At 42.7% G+C, this 23397-nt stretch overlaps 1 protein-coding gene across 5 annotated transcripts in view; it reads right to left on the reverse strand.

Moving 5' to 3' along the window:
- Nucleotides 1–19612, reverse strand: part of PDE1C (phosphodiesterase 1C) — a 315392-nt gene extending 295780 nt beyond the window's left edge. Inside the window, exon 1 of one of the 5 annotated variants that reach the window (XM_068156896.1) lies at nucleotides 19346–19610. In XM_068156896.1, coding sequence (XP_068012997.1) covers nucleotides 19346–19430 — 85 coding nt within the window. In that variant the 5' untranslated portion in view covers nucleotides 19431–19610. Of the gene's footprint in view, nucleotides 1–19345 lie in introns of all 5 variants that reach the window. The other 4 variants (XM_068156894.1, XM_068156895.1, XM_068156902.1 and 1 more) reach the window with 4 other exon arrangements.
- Nucleotides 19613–23397: the final 3785 nt, after the last annotated feature.

The following is a 23397-nucleotide window of genomic DNA, read 5'->3' on the forward strand; positions in this document are numbered from 1 at the left end:
GAAGAATTATATTTAAACTTGGCTCTCAAAGTTTCTAAAAGATGCCAACTACTGGCCAATGCAGTTTTACAAAGCAGTCAAAACAAGCAAGCATCACACAACTGAATTCCTGCTTTCACCAGCATCCTAAGTTAGCATTGTGATCAAAAGAATCCGTCCTACTCTTTCATCTTCTGTTTGTTTCCAAACCTGTACCAAAGTCTTCCTGACCCTGGGAAAAAAGACACTGATTTTATCCAGGGTGACTTCCTAGCTCTGGTGCTTTGGCCAGATGCAGCACCATGCTAGCATGCAGCTGAAGGTGATGGAGATGCTGAAGAACCTAGCTGGAAGGAGGTGGCAGAAATACCTCTTTCAATGGTACCAGTGGATTGAAACACCTTGAACTTCTCAGGAAACTTTTGTGTGACCAATTTCTACAAGCAGAGAGGGGAAAGAAACCAACAAATCTATTAAGAGCATCCACTCTCACATTTCAAAGGACCTCACTGCCGAAGATTCCTGTTATTACTACAAGTAAACTAGATGAATGAGAGAGTAGTGTTTAATCTTTGGGGTTTTTTAAGGTACCATTTCTGATGGTATTGAACCATGTGAAATCTCCCCCTGATGTCCCATGAAGTACTTAGCTTGTAGATATCAAATATGCAATTTTTATTGCTTTCCTAATATTTTCACTATCTTCTTCAGATTGTATTTCCATTCACATACTGTAGGATGCTTCTCGTACAAATGCTTCGGCTTCCTTGAGAAACAAAAGGAGGATACACAGCCATGTGCTGTCTTGACAACAGGAAGAAAAATACATCAGTAAATACCTTTCTGTTAAAGCAAAAGGCTGGAACTTGTAGAGTGCTGGGAAGTGAAACAAAATGTGGAAAGCTTAGCAGATAATTGGAACTTCTCAATAAAACATCCTTGTCTCATTGTTCTTGTTATTAGAAGGTTTTCAACCTGTTCCTTTTGGCCAGTTCGTTTACATTTCCAATCTTTTCTAATCACCTTAGTATTTGAAAACTGTTCCATGTGTCCCCTTTGTTTTTTATTTTCCTGACTATACAATTACTTATCTTTTCTTCCTAAAAGTTTATTTTCTAGACCTCTAGACTGGAAAAAAATTCTGGGGAGTGAGGGGGGCATCTCCTCAGATCTGAATATCAACATGTGCTATAAAATCATCCAGGCTTCCCTTGCAGTCAAGCAGAAAGAAAGAGTCACTTGTAGGGCATAATTCTGCTCAAGAATCTGATGTCTAAAATAGGTCAGATGAACAGCACCCTACAAGGAGCTATTTCTCTATGCTGATTATAAAGGAAGCCAACATGATCACCTAGGATGAAGATGCCTTAAATTAGGTGAAATCCTGCCTGAATTTTGTTTCATGTGCTATTTGTACAGATTGTGTTTGAGGCTCTCTCCCTGAAAATAACTGGGCCATGTAAAAACCACCAGTAATATCACATGAGGTTACACCTAGAGCACAGTAGCCGCTTGACCTCACAAATGTCTAATCCACTGGAAAAAAGTTCTTCTTGGAAACATTTTCAAGCAGACTCATTAGAAAGTTACCATGGAAACATTTTTTTTCCATTGGTAGAACAGAGTTTGACAATTAGCTCTTCAAATCCCTTTGGATTTGAATTTTGTAATACTAGTAAATGAGGCCTCCTGTGAATTTCTCACAAGCACCTTTATTCCCTTGCTGAACACGAAAAGAAGGAATGCATGCTGCGCTTCTATACCAGGATGAAATGCAACAATCTTCACAAAAATAAATCAAAAAGAAAATCACTGAGCTGTGTGCACAGCTAAAAGAATGCCAGGCCAGAAGTTCAGCCTCCAATCTAGGTGAGATTTGTGTTTTCCTATTCACCAAAGGAACTGGATTGAAAAATAACTGAATCCGTAACGAATGCAGAGCGACAAACTGTCTCAGCCACGTATACCTGGCCAGCTCTGATACGACAGCTTGGTCTCAAAACTGTGCAGCAAATCAAATCATTCTCTAGTGTGGAGGAAATGCAGTAGCTCCAGAGCATTTTATCAACAGATGCTCAAGTTGTTGGTGATACAATGGCATCCTCACTCAGCCAAAGAGGAATACAAGATTGATGCAATCTACTTCAGTAGTAAGATACAAAAGCAGGCAATGCTTCGGGAGCACAAGGTCTTCTTTTAAAGATCAGTGAGGTGCAAGTCCTTAAGTGCTTGTGTTGTACCTGAAATCAGAGCCCCAGCCCTCACATCATTAGAAGCTTTGCCAAATGTTATCCATTATGAAGAAAAAGATCACCATCAACAGCACACCTCCTTGTGATCTTAATGCAGTCAGGTGCTAAACAAGTTGTTCCTGAAGAGTAAGAGAGCTAAAGCCTTTGTATCCATAGCAAAGATATCTTAGGCTACTGTGGTAGTGACCAGAACATTCAAAGGGGGGGAAAAGAACCCCAACCAAACAAAATAACACTTAACAAAACAAATCCACCAAGAGAACACACCACCAAAACAGTATTTTGCATTTTCTTTTACATCTCATTTCCCCAGATTGTATTCAACTGCCCTGTACTAAAGCCTTTTACTGATACTGTACAATATGTGCCACAGGACACAGCATAAGGGGTCATGCAGTATTAGATTGCTTTCCTCAACAGCAGTTATAGCCCAGACATGCACACCTACTGTCCAGCAACCCCAATTCCAATGCATAACCAAAGCCATGGTAAGTTTCATGGCTAGAGAGAAGCTACAGCGCTGGAGCGCAGCCTAAAAGCACATTTTCCAGCTGGGGTACTTGAAGTGAGGTAAGACTCATACACTGTGCAGTGCCACAACTTCTTTTTGCTTCCTGGTCCTTCCTGCTTATGCAGCTCTGGTCAGGCCACAACTACATTGCTGGGTGTAGTTCTGGGCTTCCTAGTACAAGAGACATGGACATACAGGAGAGAGTCCAGTAAAAGCCAACAGTGATGATGAAAGGTTGAGAGAGGTGGGACAGTGCAGCCTGGAGAAAAGAAAGCTCAGTGGCAATCTCCTCCACATGTAGAAATACCTGAAAGAAATGTGCAAAGAGAATGGTGTCAGCCTCTTTTCACTGATGTCCCACGACAGGAGCAGAGGCAATGTGCACACACCAAAACACAGGTTTCCTCTCACCATCAGGAAACTTTTTTTTCACTCTAAGGGCAACAAAGGGCTGGCAGAGCAGGCAGACTGGATGTGATGACTTCCAGAGATCCCTTAACCACACTGTGATTCTGTGTGCTTTCACTTTTTGACACACCTGCAAGCTGCACTGAGCAGACAGGCCTCGCTTGGAGCTCAGAGCATAGAAGCATTTTGTGATTTTCCTCTGCACTGTTTCTTCTGCATATATTAGGAAGTTAGAACATAATTTGGGGACATTATCTTTCATCCTTACCTTATGCACAGATTTCAGTACTCCACAGATTGGACCTGATCCTGCAACCCTGTGACTGCCAAACATTTCAGGCTAGTCTGTTTACTAACAGAGATGCTATGCAATAAGGACAATAGCTGACACAGCAGAAATGTTTTTATTCCTTTGGCCATTCTGTGTTACAACGAATACAGTTGATAAACTCTGAGCTATTATTCCTATTAATTAGTCTTGGGTTTCATATTTAAAAAGTGACAATCATTAGCCTGGACCACATATGTGGTCTTTTGTGTACTGGGAAGCATGGCTGAGATAGTTAACTGTAGATCAAACCAGCATTTGTAGCAGTGAGCTCTGCCCACATTTTCTCATTGGATCTATTTCAACAGCCAAGTAGTAAAAAAGACCCATTGCCTCAGATTTCATTTGAGACAAAGCAGGAGATGACTGGGAGAGGAAATAGACATTTCTGATTTTTCTTTCTCAAGAGATGAACTGTTCTCTGGTTTGCATCTTTTCCTTTCCAGCAACCCATCTTAATTTTTAAGCTGTACGCACCCCTAGGATCATCACTCTGTCCACTTCAGTTTCCATCAAACACCTGAGGACAGGCCATACTCAGCTGAAAACAGAAATATGCTGTGGGCTCTGGAACTTTAAAGGAACTCCAAAACGTGCAGCGTCTGGAAGCTTCATTGACAAAATATTTGCTTTTATGAGGCACCAATCCCACTGTCTTCAGTAGGGACCAATTATACACCATTTCCTTCGCCCTTCTATTTCAGTCTGCAATCCCAGGGGGATCCAGATTTAGCCATCTGGATGTGAGTGGCACTCCTGAGGAAGTTCCTCTGACGCCTGCTCTTCTTCCCTTCCCTGCCAAGCATCATCAAAGCCCAGAGGTAACCTGGAGCACACCTAGATAGCACTCGAGGAAGCATATGGCAGGAAGCCCACACCTTGTTCTGCCTTTCCCTTGGAGAAGACTTATATCTACTTACTGAAATGTAATTTGTTCCATTCCTCTTTCCCTATATGTCGATTCTAACATTTCCTCATTAAATCCAAATACCAAGGGGCCAGAATAATGTAGCAAGGAAGGCAAGTAAGAATAAAGAATGGCTTTTCCAGTAACTCTCTCTTGAGTTTGGAGCTTCCTCAAATCCCAGGTCCTTGCTACCTTATACTTTTGGTCATTTACACTTCTGCTAAATTTGTGTCATATTGCTGTAGAGTTCCTTTATCTCCCCCTGCTTCCACAAATTCACACAAACATACACATGCATATTCAGCATGAGGCCTTAGAAATCCCTTCCTTTCCCCCAAAACACCAGCACTTCAGCTGCACCCTGACAGAAATACAAGCAGAGCCAGACAGACCTGCTAGCTCTTTTAATCGTGAGGATCCTAGACAGATGACCACTGCATGTACCACAGCACAGTGGCACCACAGATCAAGAACATCTATGGGACATCTGACTGGAAATGCCATGCACTTCATGGCAGTTTCATCTGCCATCACTGGCAGGTTTGCATGGATAGCAGGCTGTGAAAGACTTGTCCTTGGTTGCCCATCCTTCATGGGAGAGGAGCATTACATCCTGTTCTTTGAAAAAATTTCACCATAATGACTCCCTATAGCTGTTCAGCACCTCAGTTTTGATCATCACAGAAGGCTCTCTCCTCCCTCTGTGCTTTGCCTCTGGAAGAGGAGGCTGAATGTGAACAGTGAGCCACTCTGGCACCATGCAGCTGTTGTCATTTGTCCTTCTTGATACTCGTAGGGAAAAGATTTACTGCACAATCTTTCCCTCTTGCCCACAAGTACTTTCAAAAGACTCTGCAAAAGAATCTTCAGACTAAAGAAAGTGATGTCCTGCTTCTCCCTCCAAACGCAATGTAAATGCAATTCTGCCTACGCAAATCTAAGCCTCGATCCAACTGAAATTAGCAGAACGTTTTGCCATTCCTTTCAATGGGAGAATAAAATCCTTCATCATATGGGAAAAAAAAAGTAGAAAGAGAAAGAATTTAAAATTTTTAAAAACAAAAAATGTTTTAAAGTATTGTTTTTATGTTACCCCAACCTAGAGAAACTTTTTGTATACACAGAATCACTGAAGACTTTGGCTGGGAACAACTTTCAGAGGTCATGAGGTCCAATCTGTGCTAACTTAAAGCACACTGCTTGTATGAAAATAAATATTTAGTATTTTATTTCAGTTACAGGCCTGTGCAGGACTGCTCCAGAAGTATTGCAGATGTAACTCACTAGTGCAAGTGCACTCAATTTCTAGCTTCCTTCATTCATGGTCACTTTGCTGGCATTGCTGCTGTGCCACAGGATTCCTCCATATACAATTTGGCACCGGTGCATACACCCTTTATTTATGTACTGTATAAGTAGCAAGGGATCAGATATAAAAGCCAACTAGACCTATTTCAGGACTCCATTCTGAGTAGCTGGGTAAGAAATACTGCCCTGCAGCAATAAAGCACCATGCTTTATCCCAGAATATGAAAAGACTGTGCTCAGGGGCCTGTGCTTCAGAGAGCAGGCCAAGAACAGGGCAGGATTTGTCTCCTTCAGCTCATGAAATCAAGCCCCATCTTTAACTAGCAAAACCTAATGCTTCTCTGACCTACCTGCCAGGTGGCACAGACAGGAAGGGTTTCTCACGAACAGAGAACAGCATGTGCAAAAAGCTAAGGAAGATAATCCTGGTAAATAATCTTCTCATTAATACGCGACACAGCAAGTCAACCATACAGTAACAGTACACCACTTCATAAGCCACTGAGGCAGATGTTAGGAGCACCATCATGTGTCTCTTTGCTTTACAGCTCGTCTGCTTTCTACCAGCTCACAGCAGATGTGAACACAATCCTATCTGATATAATTGTTTCAAGCAATTGAAATTCAGCTCAGTAACTAAAGCTTCTGGTGCATATAGAAACCAAGCGCTGCTTCCCAGTTCCTTGTCACTGGCAATCTGCTAGTGAGTACCTGCAGATGGTTCTTCTCAGAGTCACCTTTGCAGCAACTGGTCTCCAGTCACTACGCAAAAGGATTTATGCACACAAAAACTCTCCTGTAACTCACTGAAAAAAAGGTGTACTTTGAAGCAAGTACAAACAAACTATTAAGCACTTCTGAGATGAAAACTGGCACTGGGAGTATCTGCCAGTTTTATCATTGCTACTTCATGTAAACTGCCAATGTACATAAAAGCAGTGACCAATATATTGTATACGTTCCCCTCAAATCTGTCTTCCCACTTTAAAGAGGACAGCTTTGTCATAATACTACATACATTTAGAATTAACATATTCAGAAGATTCACCAAACTTTACATCCAGTTGCTGTCAACCTGTGATAAAAAAGAAGAAAGATCCAAGGCCGAAGTTAGAGCTTTTACTGCACTGCACTTGAATATATATATATACACACACGCATACACACCCTCGGTGAAGTCCCCAGGCAAACCACTGACACCATCTAATATATGCAATGGCAGTCCTAGCTAAAAAGTGACACATGGCTCTTTAAATTGAAATATTAGCCAAGGGAAAATACTTGTTTGTTTTGCTCTTCTGAAAGACACTCAATGAAATATCTGTGAAAAATGGTTCACGTATTTTATCAGTAATACTGTGACTCCATTGCAGGAACTCTGCAGACTGAACCAAGCAGTTATACCTGCTATGTCTCACTCACATCCCTTAATAGACACTTTGGGTTTGAAGGCACAGACAATTCTGTATAGGAGAAAAGAAAAAAAATCCCTTGGCCCTTCTTAGAGACAGTGCTGCTCAAGAGCAAGCAAGCCACAGTGAACACCAACTCCATGCAACACAGTAAACACTCAGTTTTCTAACTGAAAGTGCAATATCGTTTAGTCTTGGTGATCAAAACACTGGAGATGGTCTTATGATCATCAAGACAAACCAGCTGCAGTCTCTCCATGCAGCAGGCCCTACAAGTGCACTGCAGAAATCATTAAGTACTTTCAAGGAGCTATATGACAATGGTATAAGGCCATGTTGTCCTTTCTTCCTTCAGGTTCTTTTGCAAAACCCTCAAAGCAAAAAAAAACAAAACTCCATCCATTCCTCTTGGTTGGGAGCAATGCCAGCAAGCAACAGGGCTCAGCTATCTCACTGCCAAAGGATGGAGAGGACTTCAGGGACTAGCAAAGATGTGCAACTCCAAGTCTAAAATCTTCTTCCCCTTGCTTCCAGCATAACACTCATTTCACCAACACAGAAACATTCTCTTCTTCCCAATTCAAAAAGATGTTTGTAACAGCACCTGTGCACTGCAGGCATCAAAAGGCCAAATTTCCTTTGCTCCTCAGCTTAGGGACCGAGAGGTACAGGCATTGTCTGAGAAAGCTTATCCAGAGCATCTGAACAGATTAGTGCCTAATGAACGCTGAAACAATCAAAGGTAAAAACTTCCCAAAAGGACACAAAACTTACTTGCCACAAACAACATGAGAGAGATCAAATGCAACTGACTGAATACAACAAGTAAACACGCAACCAGCTGGGAGCGCATCCCAGAGGTTTCATTTAAGTATCAGTGCAGAGCTAGAGAAAAAAACAATTATGCATGTAAAGTGTTCCTTTAAATGACAGTTATTAAAACAGAAGGTTCAAATTATTGTTGCTTCTTCAGAGGGCAAGCAGGCAAACACAAACAGAGAGTAAGTGACAAATCACTGTGCAGAATTTCACTTCAAGAATGCCACTTCAGTTAAATAGCATAATGAATTCTAATTAATGGGAAGCATTAGACTGGAACATAAGGCAGCAAACATCACTGAAGAATAAACATATTCTCTCATGAAGGGAAATTTTCTCTGATCATGTTGTCAACCTGACAGGAGTGTCTTCCAAGAGCAAGGGGATCCAAGTCATCAGCAGTGTTGTAATTGCCATTCTCAGTGCTTATGCTTCCCTTGATTCAAGAACAATGAAGCAATAGCTATGGAGACAGGAATAATAATGAAGCCACCTAGCAACTGTAATAACAATAACCTGTTGATACTTCAGAAGTGGAGGAATTCTGGAGAGTACTAGCAGGCTGGACTGGTAGTTGAGGCGCTTGCTGAGTTATAGGATCTAATACCAGCTGATGTGGGTTCATATTCAAGTCACAGCTTCAAAGTGTCCAAGTGAAACTCAAATACAATACTTAACAGCCAGGATCCCCCAGTTTCCCCAACCTGTTGTGATGACTCCCAGGTGGCCTTTTAAACAGCAACTGTTTGGTTACTGTTCCTCCAGTTGTTTGTCCTGCTTCTGCAGGCTGCTTCTGCAGTGGGGCCAGCCAAGAGGAAAGGACTCAGACTCATAACCAGACAAATTAAAAGTTGCCAGCAATTAGTGCCTGCTCTCTGCAGCAAAGTGGGGTGCAAACTGCAGTCATGGAGAGGCTGCTACACCTTCCTTTCCACCAAGTTCTGGGATAATCATCATTCAAGTATGCCAGGCTCCAGCCCCTACATACATCAGCATGCTGCAGCTTTGCACTGTGAGGCAGGAAGTTTCAACCTAATTGTTTCTATTAGAGAGAAGAGGTAAAACAACGACCTTAATACCCACCTCTCTCACAACCAAAAATCTACAGCATAGAAAAAGCAATAATTTTTGCAGGAGAAACACACACCCAAGCTAAACACTCTCAGCTCAAATCTACACTGAAGCATACTTGTGAAAACTCAGAATTCATTCAACTGAAGTAAAGCAATATGCTTGTTATCAATTGATCTACATACACTGAATAATCTATGAAAAGCAGACAATCAACTAAAAGCTACAGTTAGCAGCAGTCTCTAGGGCTTAGGTATTTCCTGCTGGAATTCTATTTCTGTTGATGTTACCAGGAACAAATTAACTCTTTGTCTGCAATGGAGCTTTTGAAAATAGCATAAGGTGTCCTGTTCTGGACATTCTAAAGACATCCATTGATTTTTCTAACAGTGGAGTTAACCAACAACTAGGACTCTGGAAAATCCCACTGCTTGTATTATGTGAGGAGCCATGAAATGAGATTCTGTACATTAATGCTGAAAAAGTATTTACATTTCTAGGAGCAGCAGTAGAATCTGGTCCCTTGTGATCTGTAACAGTTATACAGACTATTCAATACTTTTTTACTCTACACCATATAGACAGTCCATGGAGTGTAAAATATAGATCACCCATCCTATGACCCAGATAGAAGTTGATAATCAAAGCTGATTTCAATACTGCAGATTTTGGCAAGTTAAAACAAACAAAGCACAACAAAATAAACAAAACCCCCTACAACAACAACAAAAAAAAACCCACCACCCTACAAACACACAAAATCCAACAGAAAACTACAACAAAAAAACTGCAACCAAAATGAGCCACAGATTCCTTAGATTTGCTCATATGGCAGCTTTAAGAAAGCTAATATACTCTGGAAGCCAAATGATGTTTTGAATTGCCAGGCTTGCATAAGAGTCAGAACATCGTTTGGCCTGCAAGATCTGGAATTCTGAATTATGGTAATGTTCAAGGCAGAAACACAGATTGCCTTTAAATCAAGGGCCAGCAGTTAGGCAAAAAGGCCATGTCTCCTGCACATGTAATCATATGTGGTGCCAACTAAGGGCAAAAAAGGAAGTCTGAACATCCTAAAGATGCTATTTTCAGACTACATTTCAAGGAAGACTGTGATTATTAATAGTATGCATGTCCTGTATTAATCACAGCTTTGGGAGCGGGGAATCAATATAAACTAACCAATCGGGCTTCATGTTCTGCAGTTCACAATGCACAAAACACATGTACAAAACACCTGTCCCAGAAAACACCAGTTGTAATGGGAGAGGAAAACAAAACTTCACTTTTGGACCATGGCTGACAGCAGCACCTATAAAATTCAGCGTCCAGTTTTCTCTGTGCGTTTTCATTCTCTGTTCACTTCCTAAAGCGTTAAAGCTGCAGTTGTACCCACTCAGCTTTTGATGAAAATAGCAGTTGCTCTCTTTTAATCATGGAGGGCACTTTTACTACTATGCAGCAGGGCTCCTTAGGCTGCAGCTGAGGACCACTTGTCTGAAAAAATCCCATGACTTCAGTAAGGTTTCATGTGCACATCCAACAGCAGAATCATGGCCTGAATTAAAGCCTCCTTTAAACTTTTCTTAAGGGCATCTGTCTGGTAAGTGTAAATCATTCATCTTCCTGGTCTGTTATTACAGGACAAAGGGTGGCGGTTTTAAACTAAAAAGGAGCAGATTTAGACTAGACATCAGGAAGAAATTTTTCACAATGTGGGTGGTGAAACACTGGCTTAGGTCAGGTGGTAGAAGCCACATCACTGGATACACTCCAGGTCAGGCTGGATGGGGCTCTGAACAACCTGACCTAGTTGGAGATGTCCCTGCTCACTGCAGGGGGAGTGGACTAGATGACCTTTAAAGGTCCCTTCCAACCTAAAGCATTCTATGATCTACAGGGATCACTACAAAACAAACAGACTAACCAACCAAACAAAACCCAACAACCCCCAAACTCAGTATTCAAAGCAGAGGAACATTCTGCTGTAAGTAATTTCAGAGAAAGTTAATGGACTTGTAATTTGTACTTCAAGTCTATTTCCAAAGTGGTTTACTAACTTGCTCTATATGAACTAGAAATAAAGAAGAAAAAATCCCTGCAAATTTTCTCTCTGTACTTAGCTGTGTAGGGGGATTACAGCAAGAAAGCTTAGTTTTCAGTTGACATGATTCAAACTAAATCACACTGGCATTCATGAAGCACAAAATAAGGAAAAAAGAAGGACAAGGCATAAAGAGGGAAGCACTAGCACAAATCTGGAGGAGAAAATCCATTGCCACAGTTCAAGAGTACAAGACCCAGAAAAGAAAATTAAAAAGAAAACAAATAGGAAAAAGTGAGTCCATAAAAAGCAATCAGCATGCCATGCTGGGGAACTGCAAGGACTTCAGCTACCCATGTACACAGGAAAGGAACTAGTAACATTTGGGTTTGGAAAGCTTTCACTCCTAATAAGCATTCAGTGTCAATACTAAAGGAGACAAGGATACACAACCCAAATCCAAACAGCTTCCTTATCCTCGCCTCTGAGAAGTATAAACTGGCTGTAAATCTACTGAACCTAGAAGAGGCACTTAAAGTTGACAGTGAATTAACTGGTAGGGGTTGAGCAAGCTGATTGCCTCCTGTCCAGTAACACACCATTTGACATGCCTCATTGCTCTATAGTAAGGAAGGGCTGGGGGGTGTGGGGGGGGTGGGGTGGTTGTTGAGTGCAGAAATAAGACGTGGCATTGTGCAGCAGCCACGGCAAGAGACCAAGCGCCGAGCACGGCCATTTAATGGAGAGAGATGATGTTTGCGATCTTCCTGAGGAAAATATTCAAGGAGCTGATTGCAGCTGCTATGACAACAAGGAGGAGAATGTGATGTCACACAACGACCGGAGCGATTGCTGCCGCATTGTCCCAGTGCTCCGCTCGACTCACCAGCTGGGAAGGCAGTAGAGACCTCATTAAGGGCATCTGTTCTGTAATTACTACAACTTTCCCTGTGCTGCACTTCCAACTTTGCACACGGCAGCAGCACAAGGCTATTGATGTAGTCAGGAGGTTTAAGTTCCCAGGCCTGAAAATTTCGAGCTTGTAGCTATCAGAAATCTGGGACTTAGTTTCAGCAGGACCATTAGATACAAGTTCTGTCATCAGCAGAGCAAAGTGGGGAGCAACATATCACCATAAGCTAGATGACGTCGTGGCAGTGAGCCATGGAAAAGCGGTTTGATTTGCCTTTCTTGTAGGTAGGGCAGTTACTTCTCCGATCTACAGCAGTGTTCCCTTTATCTGCAAAGACCATCCAGGGCAGAACCTTTGCTCATTTAAAGCAACTCAGTTCACACAACTGAAAAGGAATAATGCAGATTTACCACTGACCAGGATCCTGCCTTTTGCTTTGTTACTCATGCAGAGCTACAGAGCTTGGGGAAATGATCTTGCATTTACACTACAGCAGGAAAATAGAACAATTAGTACAGCACAAGAGTTTAAAATAGATCTGCAGCAAAAATGCAAATACCCAAAGGCAATTAAGTTTGAAACCTTCTAGACTCTGGTCTTCATAGCAGCAGTATGAGACAGAGGATGCAGACCTCTGGCTTTCAATATGGGAGAGGGAGCTGGCTGGGGCTGCAAATGAGGGAAGGTTGCTTCCAGTCAGAGCCTGCCTGCTCAGGAACAGGCCTGGCTGCCTGCCTAAAATAGAGCTCAAACAGCATCAAAGAGTTCATGCCTATTTATTCCTTTACCATTTTGGGCATTCTAGAAAATCTGAAATTTGTAATTAATCTCACTGCATCAATTGAGAGGCTGGCAAAAGGCCAGAGAGAAAACAAAAGAAGAAGCATCACTGTTTCTCAGAATGGTAAGATGGGGCCCCTCCTGCTGGGAGCAGCACTCATTTGTGGTCTCTAGAAGAGGATAGGCTGTTCTTCTTTCCCTTACAGAAGAACAGGAGGACAAGCAGTATGGTGGGTCTAGGATCTGGCATGAAGGAAACAGGAGTTCCCATCTCCAGCCAGGTCTCTCCACCTTCTGCCCTATTTGCAGCTCTGTTCCCCACAAGCCCAAGCTTTCATAGCTACTTCACATTAGTGAATCTTCTTCCCATTGGGGGCTTTAGACTATTTGGTGTCACTAGTCCTAGAGCTAGATTCAGAAGTGACTGAGCCCCAAGACCTGGACAAATGTAATCTGCCAATCTTAATGCAAGCAACACTTTCCAACTGTGATAACAATGGTTTTATCCATTAACATCTCACCCAGGGCTCTGGAGGTTATTCTCCCATGTTTGGAACACAGCCAAATAGAAGAGGGATGCCCATTAACTCACATCAAAATATACTGCAGGAGTTTTACTGTTCACAGCTTCCTTGACAAGCAGAGGCAAGGAAAAGAGCACTTTTGATGTGATCCTGAAACAGGGAACTGTAATCTGAATCTGATCCTTTGTGAGTTTCTGATGTATGTGGTGCACAATGCCACACAGTAACCTCTCACTGAAAACAACTCTGGGAGAAAAGGGAACAGCCCCAAACACTCACTGTGTTTCTGGATGCCAAGATAGAGGCAGCAGAGCACAGCTGTGAACAGCAGGTAACAGTGATAAGGTAGAGTGTCCACAGAGGCAAATGGGCAGAGCTCCATGAAAGCACTGCCAGGCTTCCTGCTGCACAAGAAGTATGCACAGTTTTTTCAAAGATCATTCACAGAGCTTACAGCAGTGCACCTCTGCAACATCAAAGATGCCAGTGCAATATTGAGACCCTGGAGGTGCCACAGAAATCACCATAGAAGCAGCAATAGATTAAGCATCAACAGCAGGATACTGTTCCCTATGGCTGTGACAAAGACCATGACCCCCTAGAAAGGGCCAGCCCTATGCATGCCAACTATTGATCCTCTTCAGGTGTATCTGGATGCAGAGCAGAGACTGCAGTGCTTAAGGGTAAACCTTTGTCATGGGAGGAGCAGGAAAAGCTCTCGCAACTTTAGAGCTTTATTTCACAACCTGTGCACTGAATTTAGGTGAATTTGTTGGAGGTAGGGCTATGCTGGAAGATATTTTAATTCTGTATAATCTATTATAGCTACATCAGACTTCCTGAAATTACCCTGAAAATCTCAGGTCCTATTGCAAACAATATCTGTGTTATATTAATAAACTTCAATTTCCCAGTTCATAGATTTCAGCTGACAGCATTCCACTGTTTACACAGAAATCATCAGTGCTTCCTATCAGCTCTTACTGAGAAAATATCCTCTCAGTGTGGCCTATCAGGTGAGAGAGGGGGAGGATAAAAATTGAAAAGAACCATGAAACCCACCAAACTCCTAATTTTTTAAAATCTTTTTTTGTTTGTAGCAAATAAAATTGCAGAGAAAACTACAAAGAAATTTAGGTACAGACAAGGAGAGGCTACAATCCACATCAGGGCTGGTGGTTATGAATACATTCCTCCTTCACTTTTTTGCCAGGGTCAGAGCTGCCAAACAGAAAGGGACCTGGGGGTGCTGATTGACAGCTGCCTAAACATGAGCCAGCAGTGTGCCCAGGTGGCCAAGAGGGCCAATGGCATCCTGGCCTGCACCAGGAATAGTGTGGCCAGCAGGAGCAGGGAAGTCATTGTGCCCCTGTACTCTGCATTGGTTAGGCCACACCTTGAGTACTGTGTCCAGTTCTGGGCCCCTCAGTTTAAGAAGGACATTGAGACACTTGAACGTGTCCAGAGAAGGACAACAAGGCTGGGGAGAGGCCTTGAGCACAAGCCCTATGAGAAGAGGCTGAGGGAGCTGGGATTGTTTAGCCTGGAGAAGAGGAGGCTCAGGAGTGACCTCATTGCTGAAAGGTGGTTGTAGCCAGGAAGGGGTTGGTCTCTTCTCCCAGGCAACCAGCACCAGAACAAGGGGACACAGTCTCAAGCTGCGCCAGGGGAAGTTTAGGCTCAAGGTGAGGAGAAAGTTCTTCACTGAGAGGGTAATTTGCCATTAGAATGGGCTGCCCAGGGAGGTGGTAGAGTCACCATCCCTGGAGGTGTTCAGGAGGGGATTGGACATGGCACTTGATGCCATGGTGTAGTCCTGAGGTCTGTGGTGACAGGTTGGACTTGATCTTTGAGGTCTCTTCCAACCTTGGTGATTCTGTGATTCTGTTCATGTGCAGGCAGAGGTAACCCCCTCTCCATTCCTGAAAGCAGACTGACCCCACAGACAAACATTTCTCACAGCCATCCTTTGCAGGAGCAACTTGCAGAACTGGAGGGATATTTGTCAGCACCTTGTAACTACAGTGTGCTTTCAGTCAGAATGACTGACTAAGAGCAGAATTAAGGCAAATCCCCATGAAAATGCATGACTTATGGGCCTAGAGGTGTCTTCTGCTCAAACTGCTTCTTATGCGGTTTCAAAGGTGCTGTTGCCTTCAAATGAATGAGAAACTCCAGTAAGGCTAAAAATCAATACACAAGAACAAAACAGTTAACTGCTACAGTGTACAAAGTTCTCTGGACAAAATAAAAATTGAAGACAAACAAACAAACCACAACAACACACACCAAGAAATAACCCAAAGTGCTCTTATTTCTCTGGTTTATTTGTAGAATAATTTAAAAAGCCCATTCCTGTCTGTGCCACTCCTGATGGACACCCTTTCAAAAGAATAACAGAAAATCCACAGCAGCATTCTCATTAAAAGTGAAGCTAACAAAGCTGAGTTCAAAATTCAATTTGCTTCCAACCTTTCCCAGACCAAGAAAGTATATACAACTCTTCAGACAATACAGAAGGTATTGGTGAAGTGATCTGGCAAAGGGACCAGCAGGATCTACTTAGGCTGTTCTACCCGTGATATTGAAAGGGATGGTGAAACAGGTTTCAAGTAGTGAACTGTTACTACTACTAGAGAAACCCAGCAACATTAAGAAAACCATCACAAGAAGGCTCAAAAACACCACCAAGCAAAAGACAGATCTTTGGTAATGACTGGAAGAAAAGCTTTTGCACATGAAACGGAGACAGTTTCCTCCTAGAGAAAATTTCCTGCAAGAGTTAGAAACAACTGCTGCAAGCTAGGCTGATTCAGTGCCCACATCCCTCCTCTCTAGTAACACCTGAGTTACAGCAGGACTTCCTATCATTTAATTTCATTCTAATCTATAAAAATAAATGTATTAGATACATTGGAGGGGACAAAATAGGGTTGCCAGGTGCTTCTGGATATGAAAAGCAGAGAGTGGGAGCTTTAATGAAATTAGCTCTTAGTCATAGGAAGGTGATAAATGCAGAAAGAAAATATCCTCTTGTTAATGTTTGTGTTTACCATTTTTTCTCAGGTTTAAAAACAGTGGATGTTCCTCTGTCTTGCACCTTTAGTCAGTCAATTACAGCAGCAAAGTCAGTTGCACACTGGCATTCTGATTTAATAGCCTTTAATTCTCACAGAAGCGACGAGACAAGGTGAAGGACAAAAGGAAAAGAAAAAGAAATACCTTAGCTCTTATTTTCCTCTATCTTAAATTCAGCTACTACTCTTTCCTGCTTTACTTTTAGTGGAGGAAAATTACACCAAAGTCAGACAAGAGCTCAGACACAACAAATTGTGCATACAAGACTTCATTGACTGAAATTCGCTGATGTAGGCCACAGCAAATAAAGAATTTGAAGTCTTCATTTGAGATACATCAAACTTTCTAGAGCAAACCAAATCACATGATTCCTGTCTTTTGAGTCCACTGTAGTCCCTCTGCATCCTTTTACATGCTACTAGTGCAAAGAAATCCCCTAAAGGCAGAATACTGAAACCACACAGAAATCTTCAGTGGGCATAGACCAGCACATTTCGGTCCTCCTCAGGGTCTCCATCCAAAGCACGGGAGCTGGGGGAAAGGGATTTGCAACTACCTTGTTTCTTTGTGTAGAAGCAAGCTATCAAGTGTTGGCAGACATTTGCTCTCTGGTATGGTGCATCCCTTTCACTTGCAGGGATCTGTGAAGTCCTTGGTAAGTGCAGAGTTCCTACACCTCTCCTGTCCCACCCTCAGTGCTGTAAGCTACCAAGGTGAAAATCAGAGCTGTCTAATTGCTCTGAGTTGCACTACTGTCTGAACAGATGCTGACCACCTCCAGAGATGCTACGTAACTGCAAGCCATCACCAAGGAGCTTTTCTTGCACCAGCCTTCTTCCATGCCCACATACCTTCATGTTTGATGTTAGGCCCAGGACTTTCACTAAAATCATCATTGTTTCATTGTAAATGATCATTTCCAAAACACTGTGCATATCACCCTTTCTTAGCAGCTAGTGCAAGGGTGAATTAATGCAAAACATTTTCTTTTGCTCATTTCTGTCAACCTGGCATGACTGTGCCACAAGAGTATCCACCTTCTCTCACAGCTGACACTTCAACAGCAGATGCAACAGCTCAGCATTTCCCAAAAGCTTCTTAATTCACAGTATCCCAAACCAGACACCTACACAGAAGCCTCATTTGATAGGAAAAAGAGAAAGGAAAAAAGGACATTTAACTTCATCCTTAATACATTGAGGTTGCTGCACTCATTTTCTTCAGGATAAAGATTAAACACATGAATCATTCAGGTCTGTCTGCCACAGCGTTGGTAATGCCAGAGAGCATGCTTAGCAAAATGTTCATGGCTATGTGAGTCAATCCAATGCATGCTTGTCCAGATATAAAAATAAATGTTATATAATGCACAGATCACAGTATCCAATATGATGGTTGTATGCATCAAATAGAAGAAAATAGCACAGGAACTCCTATGCAACAACTGTCCTAAGAAGCAGAAGAAGCTGCAATTCTAAACCTGAGTAATTTGGTACAAAATTGGTCTAGTTGTTGTGTGAGCATGAGTAGCTCTAAAGAGAGCAAAGCAAAAAATGCAGCAATCCTCTTGGATTGCTCATGAAAAACAAACAAACAAAAAATAGGCACAGTCATAAATATTTATCATCTTCAGATAATGTGCCTAGGCTCAAAGAGGAAATGTTTATCCTCCAGACTGGCACAAACTGATGAAATAACACTATTAGTAATGACACTGAGATGGGGACAGATTAAGATAGGGAGTTCGAAAGTGAGTCTGTAGCAGCTCAACCTGCTGGAGGGACTACCACCTTCCTGTTAGAGAAAGAAATTTGAGAAGTAGCATTTGCCTGGCAGTTTCATCATTAAAAGTGCTATATGCACATCAACAGATGACTACAAGAAGATATCTTCATGAAACATACATTTTCATCTCTTCTTTTCAGCAAGTTTAACGTTTGCATGGTGTTAATGATCGCAAAACAAGTTTTCCATAAAGCAGGGGAATAAACAGGTATCTCCTTCCATGCCAATAAAAAGCTGGTACCCATGCTTACTAGATGAAATTGTGACCTTGTTACACTAGAACAGATCAGGAAAAACTTTCCTGATTTCACTGTAGGGAAGCAGAATCCCAATCATCTTAAAGGTGTTCCATGGAAATTCATACCGAGTGGTTATTAGATGTGATGGATATTATTTGATCCAGATTTAATCCATAAATTAAAATGAGATGTAAGCTTGCTTTGTTTCTAAGATCTGTAGGGATTTATGTAACAGCCTAGTGAGAGACAATTTTAGCAGAGCAGTCTGCTCAGGGAATCCTCATATTTTAACTTTGCACAGCAAGTCTCTTGGAAAAACACAGACACCTGTCGCTTTGAGAAGCCTCACTTTTCCCTAAAACAGTGAGCACAAACAGTGAACTGCGCTCGTCAAACAGCTACGACAAACAGTCATAAAAATCCTCATCTCTCTTTGCCATCACTCCCTGCCCCGGCAATTTTGCTTTTTGTGTTTGAGAATCAACAAGGACTGTTACAGATATCTTTACGCAAACTGCGAAAAGGCAAAAGGTTACAGAATTTGGAAACACTGGCTACATGAAGAAAGAAATACTGGAAGCAAAGCCAAGGCTCCCAAGGGTTACATTCTGGGCTCATCGGAAGGAAATACAGCTAGCCGGTTGGAAACCTGCAATCCTGAAGCCCAAGCTTCCCTGAGATAAGGTTCCAAAGCAAAAGTTTTGCAGGCGTCTCTGTGAACTCCTGCCAAAACGCAGCGAAAGGATTTAGAGTGGCTTGCATATCAAAGGCAAATTTCTCGGGGGGGAAGAAAATACAGAAGGCAGGATGGGAAACCAACCCAGGCAAAAGTTGCAGGACATACGTACATTGTAAAAGGCATATGTCAACGAAAGGCAATTGCCAACAGCTGCCTTTTTACCTGTGCTTACTGGAGCTGCAACGACTGAGAGGAAAGAAGGAGAAGAGAGGCAATGAAGGAAAGAAGAGGAATTAAATCAGGCTCACCGATTGTAAAGCTATAGCCATCGATGCTGAAAGTAGCACTCCGGCATTTTTTAAATCCTTCCTTTCTGCTGCTTGGCTCTGTCATGATCCTGCCAGCTTGTACTTTCAGTACCAGCCTTTCTCTCCCCGCGTGAAAGCGGAGCGCTTGAGCTCACTCTCAGCTGTCCTCGGATAACTGCCGGTGACAGCTCGCACACCCAACCTCACACATCTCCCGGCGCGGGGAGCCGAATCCAGGAGGCATGCACCCAGCAGCTTTCTCCTCCCCCAAACACTCTCACTGGCATGTTACCGGCGTGCCTACTCAGAGTTTAAATGCTGGTTAGAGGCTCCAGTATCTAAACCAGCAGTCAATTAGTGCAAGACTAACGAGTCAATAAGCCGGCTGTATCTGTCAAATCCCTGGGTGGGAGTCAGCATACCATTAAAAAAGAAGATGAAGGATTAGATTTTGCTGTGATCTACCCACTGACGCTCCTTGTATTCCCTGCCATGCTGCAGCCCCTGCTTCAGTGGTTCCCCTTGCTCATGGGGATTTCTGACTTGCAGCAAATTGTGCACAGATTTCAGCTCTTCAAATACAAGCAGCATGTTTTAATCATTTGAAATACAGTGAATCACCCCAAGATTACAGTACACCATCAGTCATCTACTACTTACACTAACGGCAAGTCTCTGGAAACACAACTGACAGCAGAACACGAAAGATTATCTGTAAGAGCGTTAAGTGATTGTGGGAAAACAACAAAAGTAATTTAGCAGTAATGATGGTAAACAGAGCCAAATGTACAGCACACACAAAAGTCTTCAGAGCTCTTCCTCCTCCTGGTAATTCATCACATTGTCTGGTAAACTCCTCTCTGAATTTTATTTTTTTTTACCCAATGAGACTTTAAAATGTGATTCAAAGTGCTTTCAGCAATCAGCTGGAAGAGGCAGGCAAATCACCCCTACCCTATCAACAGGCAAGAATTAGAGTTAGGGCTGGCAGAGTTTTCATAGAAGGCTAGCAACCTGCCAAAAGTTTACAAATAGGCACCCAAGAAAACACTGCCAATATCTTTATGATCCCAGTTCACAGGGTCTCAAACTGTTGCCTGCAGGAAGGGAGAGGGAGGAGGCTGTGGCACCACGTGGGGATCACATGGAGCTGTTGAGGGTGGGGAGAGCAGCAGAAGCTTTTGAGCAGTCTGAAGCAAGTTTGAGGGGTTTGCTCCTGGAAACTCTGCTAAGGCACAGTACAAATGAGAAGGTGACAGGGAGCAGCCAACATGGCTGCACCAACAGCAAATCGCATCTGACAAATTTGGTGGCCTTCCATGACAGTACTGATGGACAAGGGAAGAACAATTCATGTCATCTGCCTGGTCTGTCCCCCATGACATCATGGTCCCTAAACTGGACAGACATGGCTTTGATGGGTGGACCACTCAGTGGATAAGGAATTGGCTTGATGATCACAATTGAAGAGTAGCAGTCAGTGGCTTGATGTTTAAGTGGAGACAAGTGCCAAGTAGTGTTCTTCAGGGGTCAGTACTGGAGCTGATACTGTTCACCATCTTTGTCAGTGACATGAGCAGTGGGATTGAGCTCATCCTCAGCAAGTTTGCCAACAACACCAAGCTGTGTGGTGCAGCTCACACACAACAGGGGAGGGATATTTTCCAGAGAAGCCATGACAGGCTTGGGAAGTTCAACAAGGCCAAACGTAAAGTCCTGCAACTGGGTCAGGGCAATGCCAAGGACAAATACAGGCTGGGTGAGGAATGAATAGACTGCCATCCTGGGAAGGACTTGGGAGTGCTGGTCGATGAGAAGCTCAGCATGAGCTGGCACTGCACACTTGCAGCCCAGAAAGCAAATTGTATCGTGGGCTGCATGAGAAGTGTGGCCAGAAGATCAAAGGAGGTGATTCTCCCCCTCTACTCTGCACTGGTGAGACTGTACCTGCAGTACTGTGTCCAGTTCTGCATCCCCCAATGCAAGTGAGACAGAGAACTGGTAGAGTGAGTCCAAAGGAGGACCACTAGCTAGATTAAACTTGGTCTAGTAGGTGTCCCTGCCCATGGCAGGAGGCTTAAAACTAGATGACCTATAAAGCCCCTTCCAAACCAAACCATTCTACAATGCTGTAAAATTTATGCAATCCTTTTATTTTTCCTGTACTGCATGTTAATACAGAAACATGATACTACAGTGCTCCAATTTTTCAAGTTCCCAAGCATAAAAGTAAATTCCAGGTAAATTCATCAGGTTTTGCATTGTTCTGGGAGGAAACCATATGGAAACACTAAGTTTCAGGAAGACTGCCATCAAAATAATAGCCACCGTTTGCTAAAAGCTCACCCAATGCACACCAAAAGGTTTACAAAATATCTACCAACCCAGCCTGTGTTTAAAGTATAAACCTCAGCCCTACCTCAACCAAAGCTTAAGTCAGATAGAAATGCTGCATTTTTTTAAAGTCCTTCCCTTCAAAGGATGGAAGGGACTCACAAATGAACTCTAGCAGCTAATTTAAATTCCACTTGTTTTTAGCCCAATTGAAGAGCCTCAGCCAAATAGCCCTTCCTTGTTAACAATTCTTTTAATGATTTGGATGCTCAGTAATACAAAGCAGGTTCATTAAGAACAAGCTGTTAGTAGTGAAGGGGTTGTTTTCATAGGAAAGAGGACCCAGTCTTGCAGGTTTCTTGGCCCTTCAAGACTAAAGTGTGAAATAATAAGAACTACTTAGACATAAAATTGATGGCAATGTTGCATCTGCAAATATTTTGCCTCAGAATAGAATAGAATTAATCAGGTTGGAAAAGACCTTTGAGATCATCAAGTCCAACCTATCACCCAACACCATCTAATCAACTAAACCATGGCACCAAGTGCTTCATCCAGTCTCTTCCTAAACACCTTCAGTGATGGTGACTCCACCACGTCCCTGGGCAGCACATTCCAATGGCCAATCACTCTTTCTGTGAAGAACTTCTTCCTAACATCCAGCCTAAACCTCCCCTGGCACAGCTTGAGACTGTGTCCTCTTGTTTTGCGGCAGGTTGCCTGGGAGAAGAGACCAAACCCCACTTGGCTACAACCTCCCTTCAGGTAGTTGTAAACAACAACAAAGTCTCCTCTGAGCCTCCTCTTCTCCAGGCTAAGCAACCCCAGCTCCCTCAGCCTCTCCTCATAGGGCTTGTACTCAGAACCCTTCAGCAGCTTTGTTGCCCTTCTCTGGACATGCTCCAGCAAGTCAACATCTTTCCTAAACTGTGGGGCCCAGAACTGGACACAGTAAAGTTTGGTAAGCACAGATCAGGAATCTAAAAGAGTTGCTACTATAAAGGCAGTCACTGAAACGAGGACTTCTGAAACAATTTACTGGACTTCATCAGTTATCTGCCTCCCCTAAATTATGTAGAAAAATAGAGTACAAAGTGTTTGTAAGGAGTCATTTTCTCTGTCAGTGGTTATATAGGTCACATAAGCACTAATGCTCTGCCTAAGAAAGCAAAAGCGCAGAGAATTACTCACGCTATGTCTAGAAAGCAGAAAGCTGAATATCATCTAAAGGAAAGGTCTGGAACCGTCAAGGTTTGGAGGATTTCTTCATCTATTTATTTGATGACATTTTCTTCCTTAAGCCATTAAGCATTGATTCATGAAGAAAAATTGCAGGAAAATATTTGTGAGCATAATGAAGTTTAAGTCAAGTTTCCTAGTTCCAGGAGAAATGATCTTTTAGAAGAGAGATGAGCAGACACAGTCTCCCTTGCTTCCTGTCTTGGATCGTGTATTCATGTGGGAAGCAGGAGGGCTATATTAGCATTTCTATCCACATCACCAAGCTATTGCCACATTGCTCATTTCTAATCTCCTTTGCTGGTGCTGCAGCCACCTTGTACACATTGCCAGAGAGAACGACCCAGCCATTCAGTGGCCCTGCACACTTGAGTTACCTTGCAATGATACCTTGTTCAACACCCAGCCAATAGTAATTTAAATAATTGACCTAAATAAGCTTATCAAATAATTAGAAAGTGAGCAAACACACACACCTC

This window comes from Melanerpes formicivorus, unplaced genomic scaffold (genome assembly GCF_026170545.1).
Source record: "Melanerpes formicivorus ecotype bairdi unplaced genomic scaffold, bMelFor1.0.p_v2 SCAF_35, whole genome shotgun sequence".
Taxonomy (NCBI): Eukaryota; Metazoa; Chordata; class Aves; order Piciformes; family Picidae; genus Melanerpes; species Melanerpes formicivorus.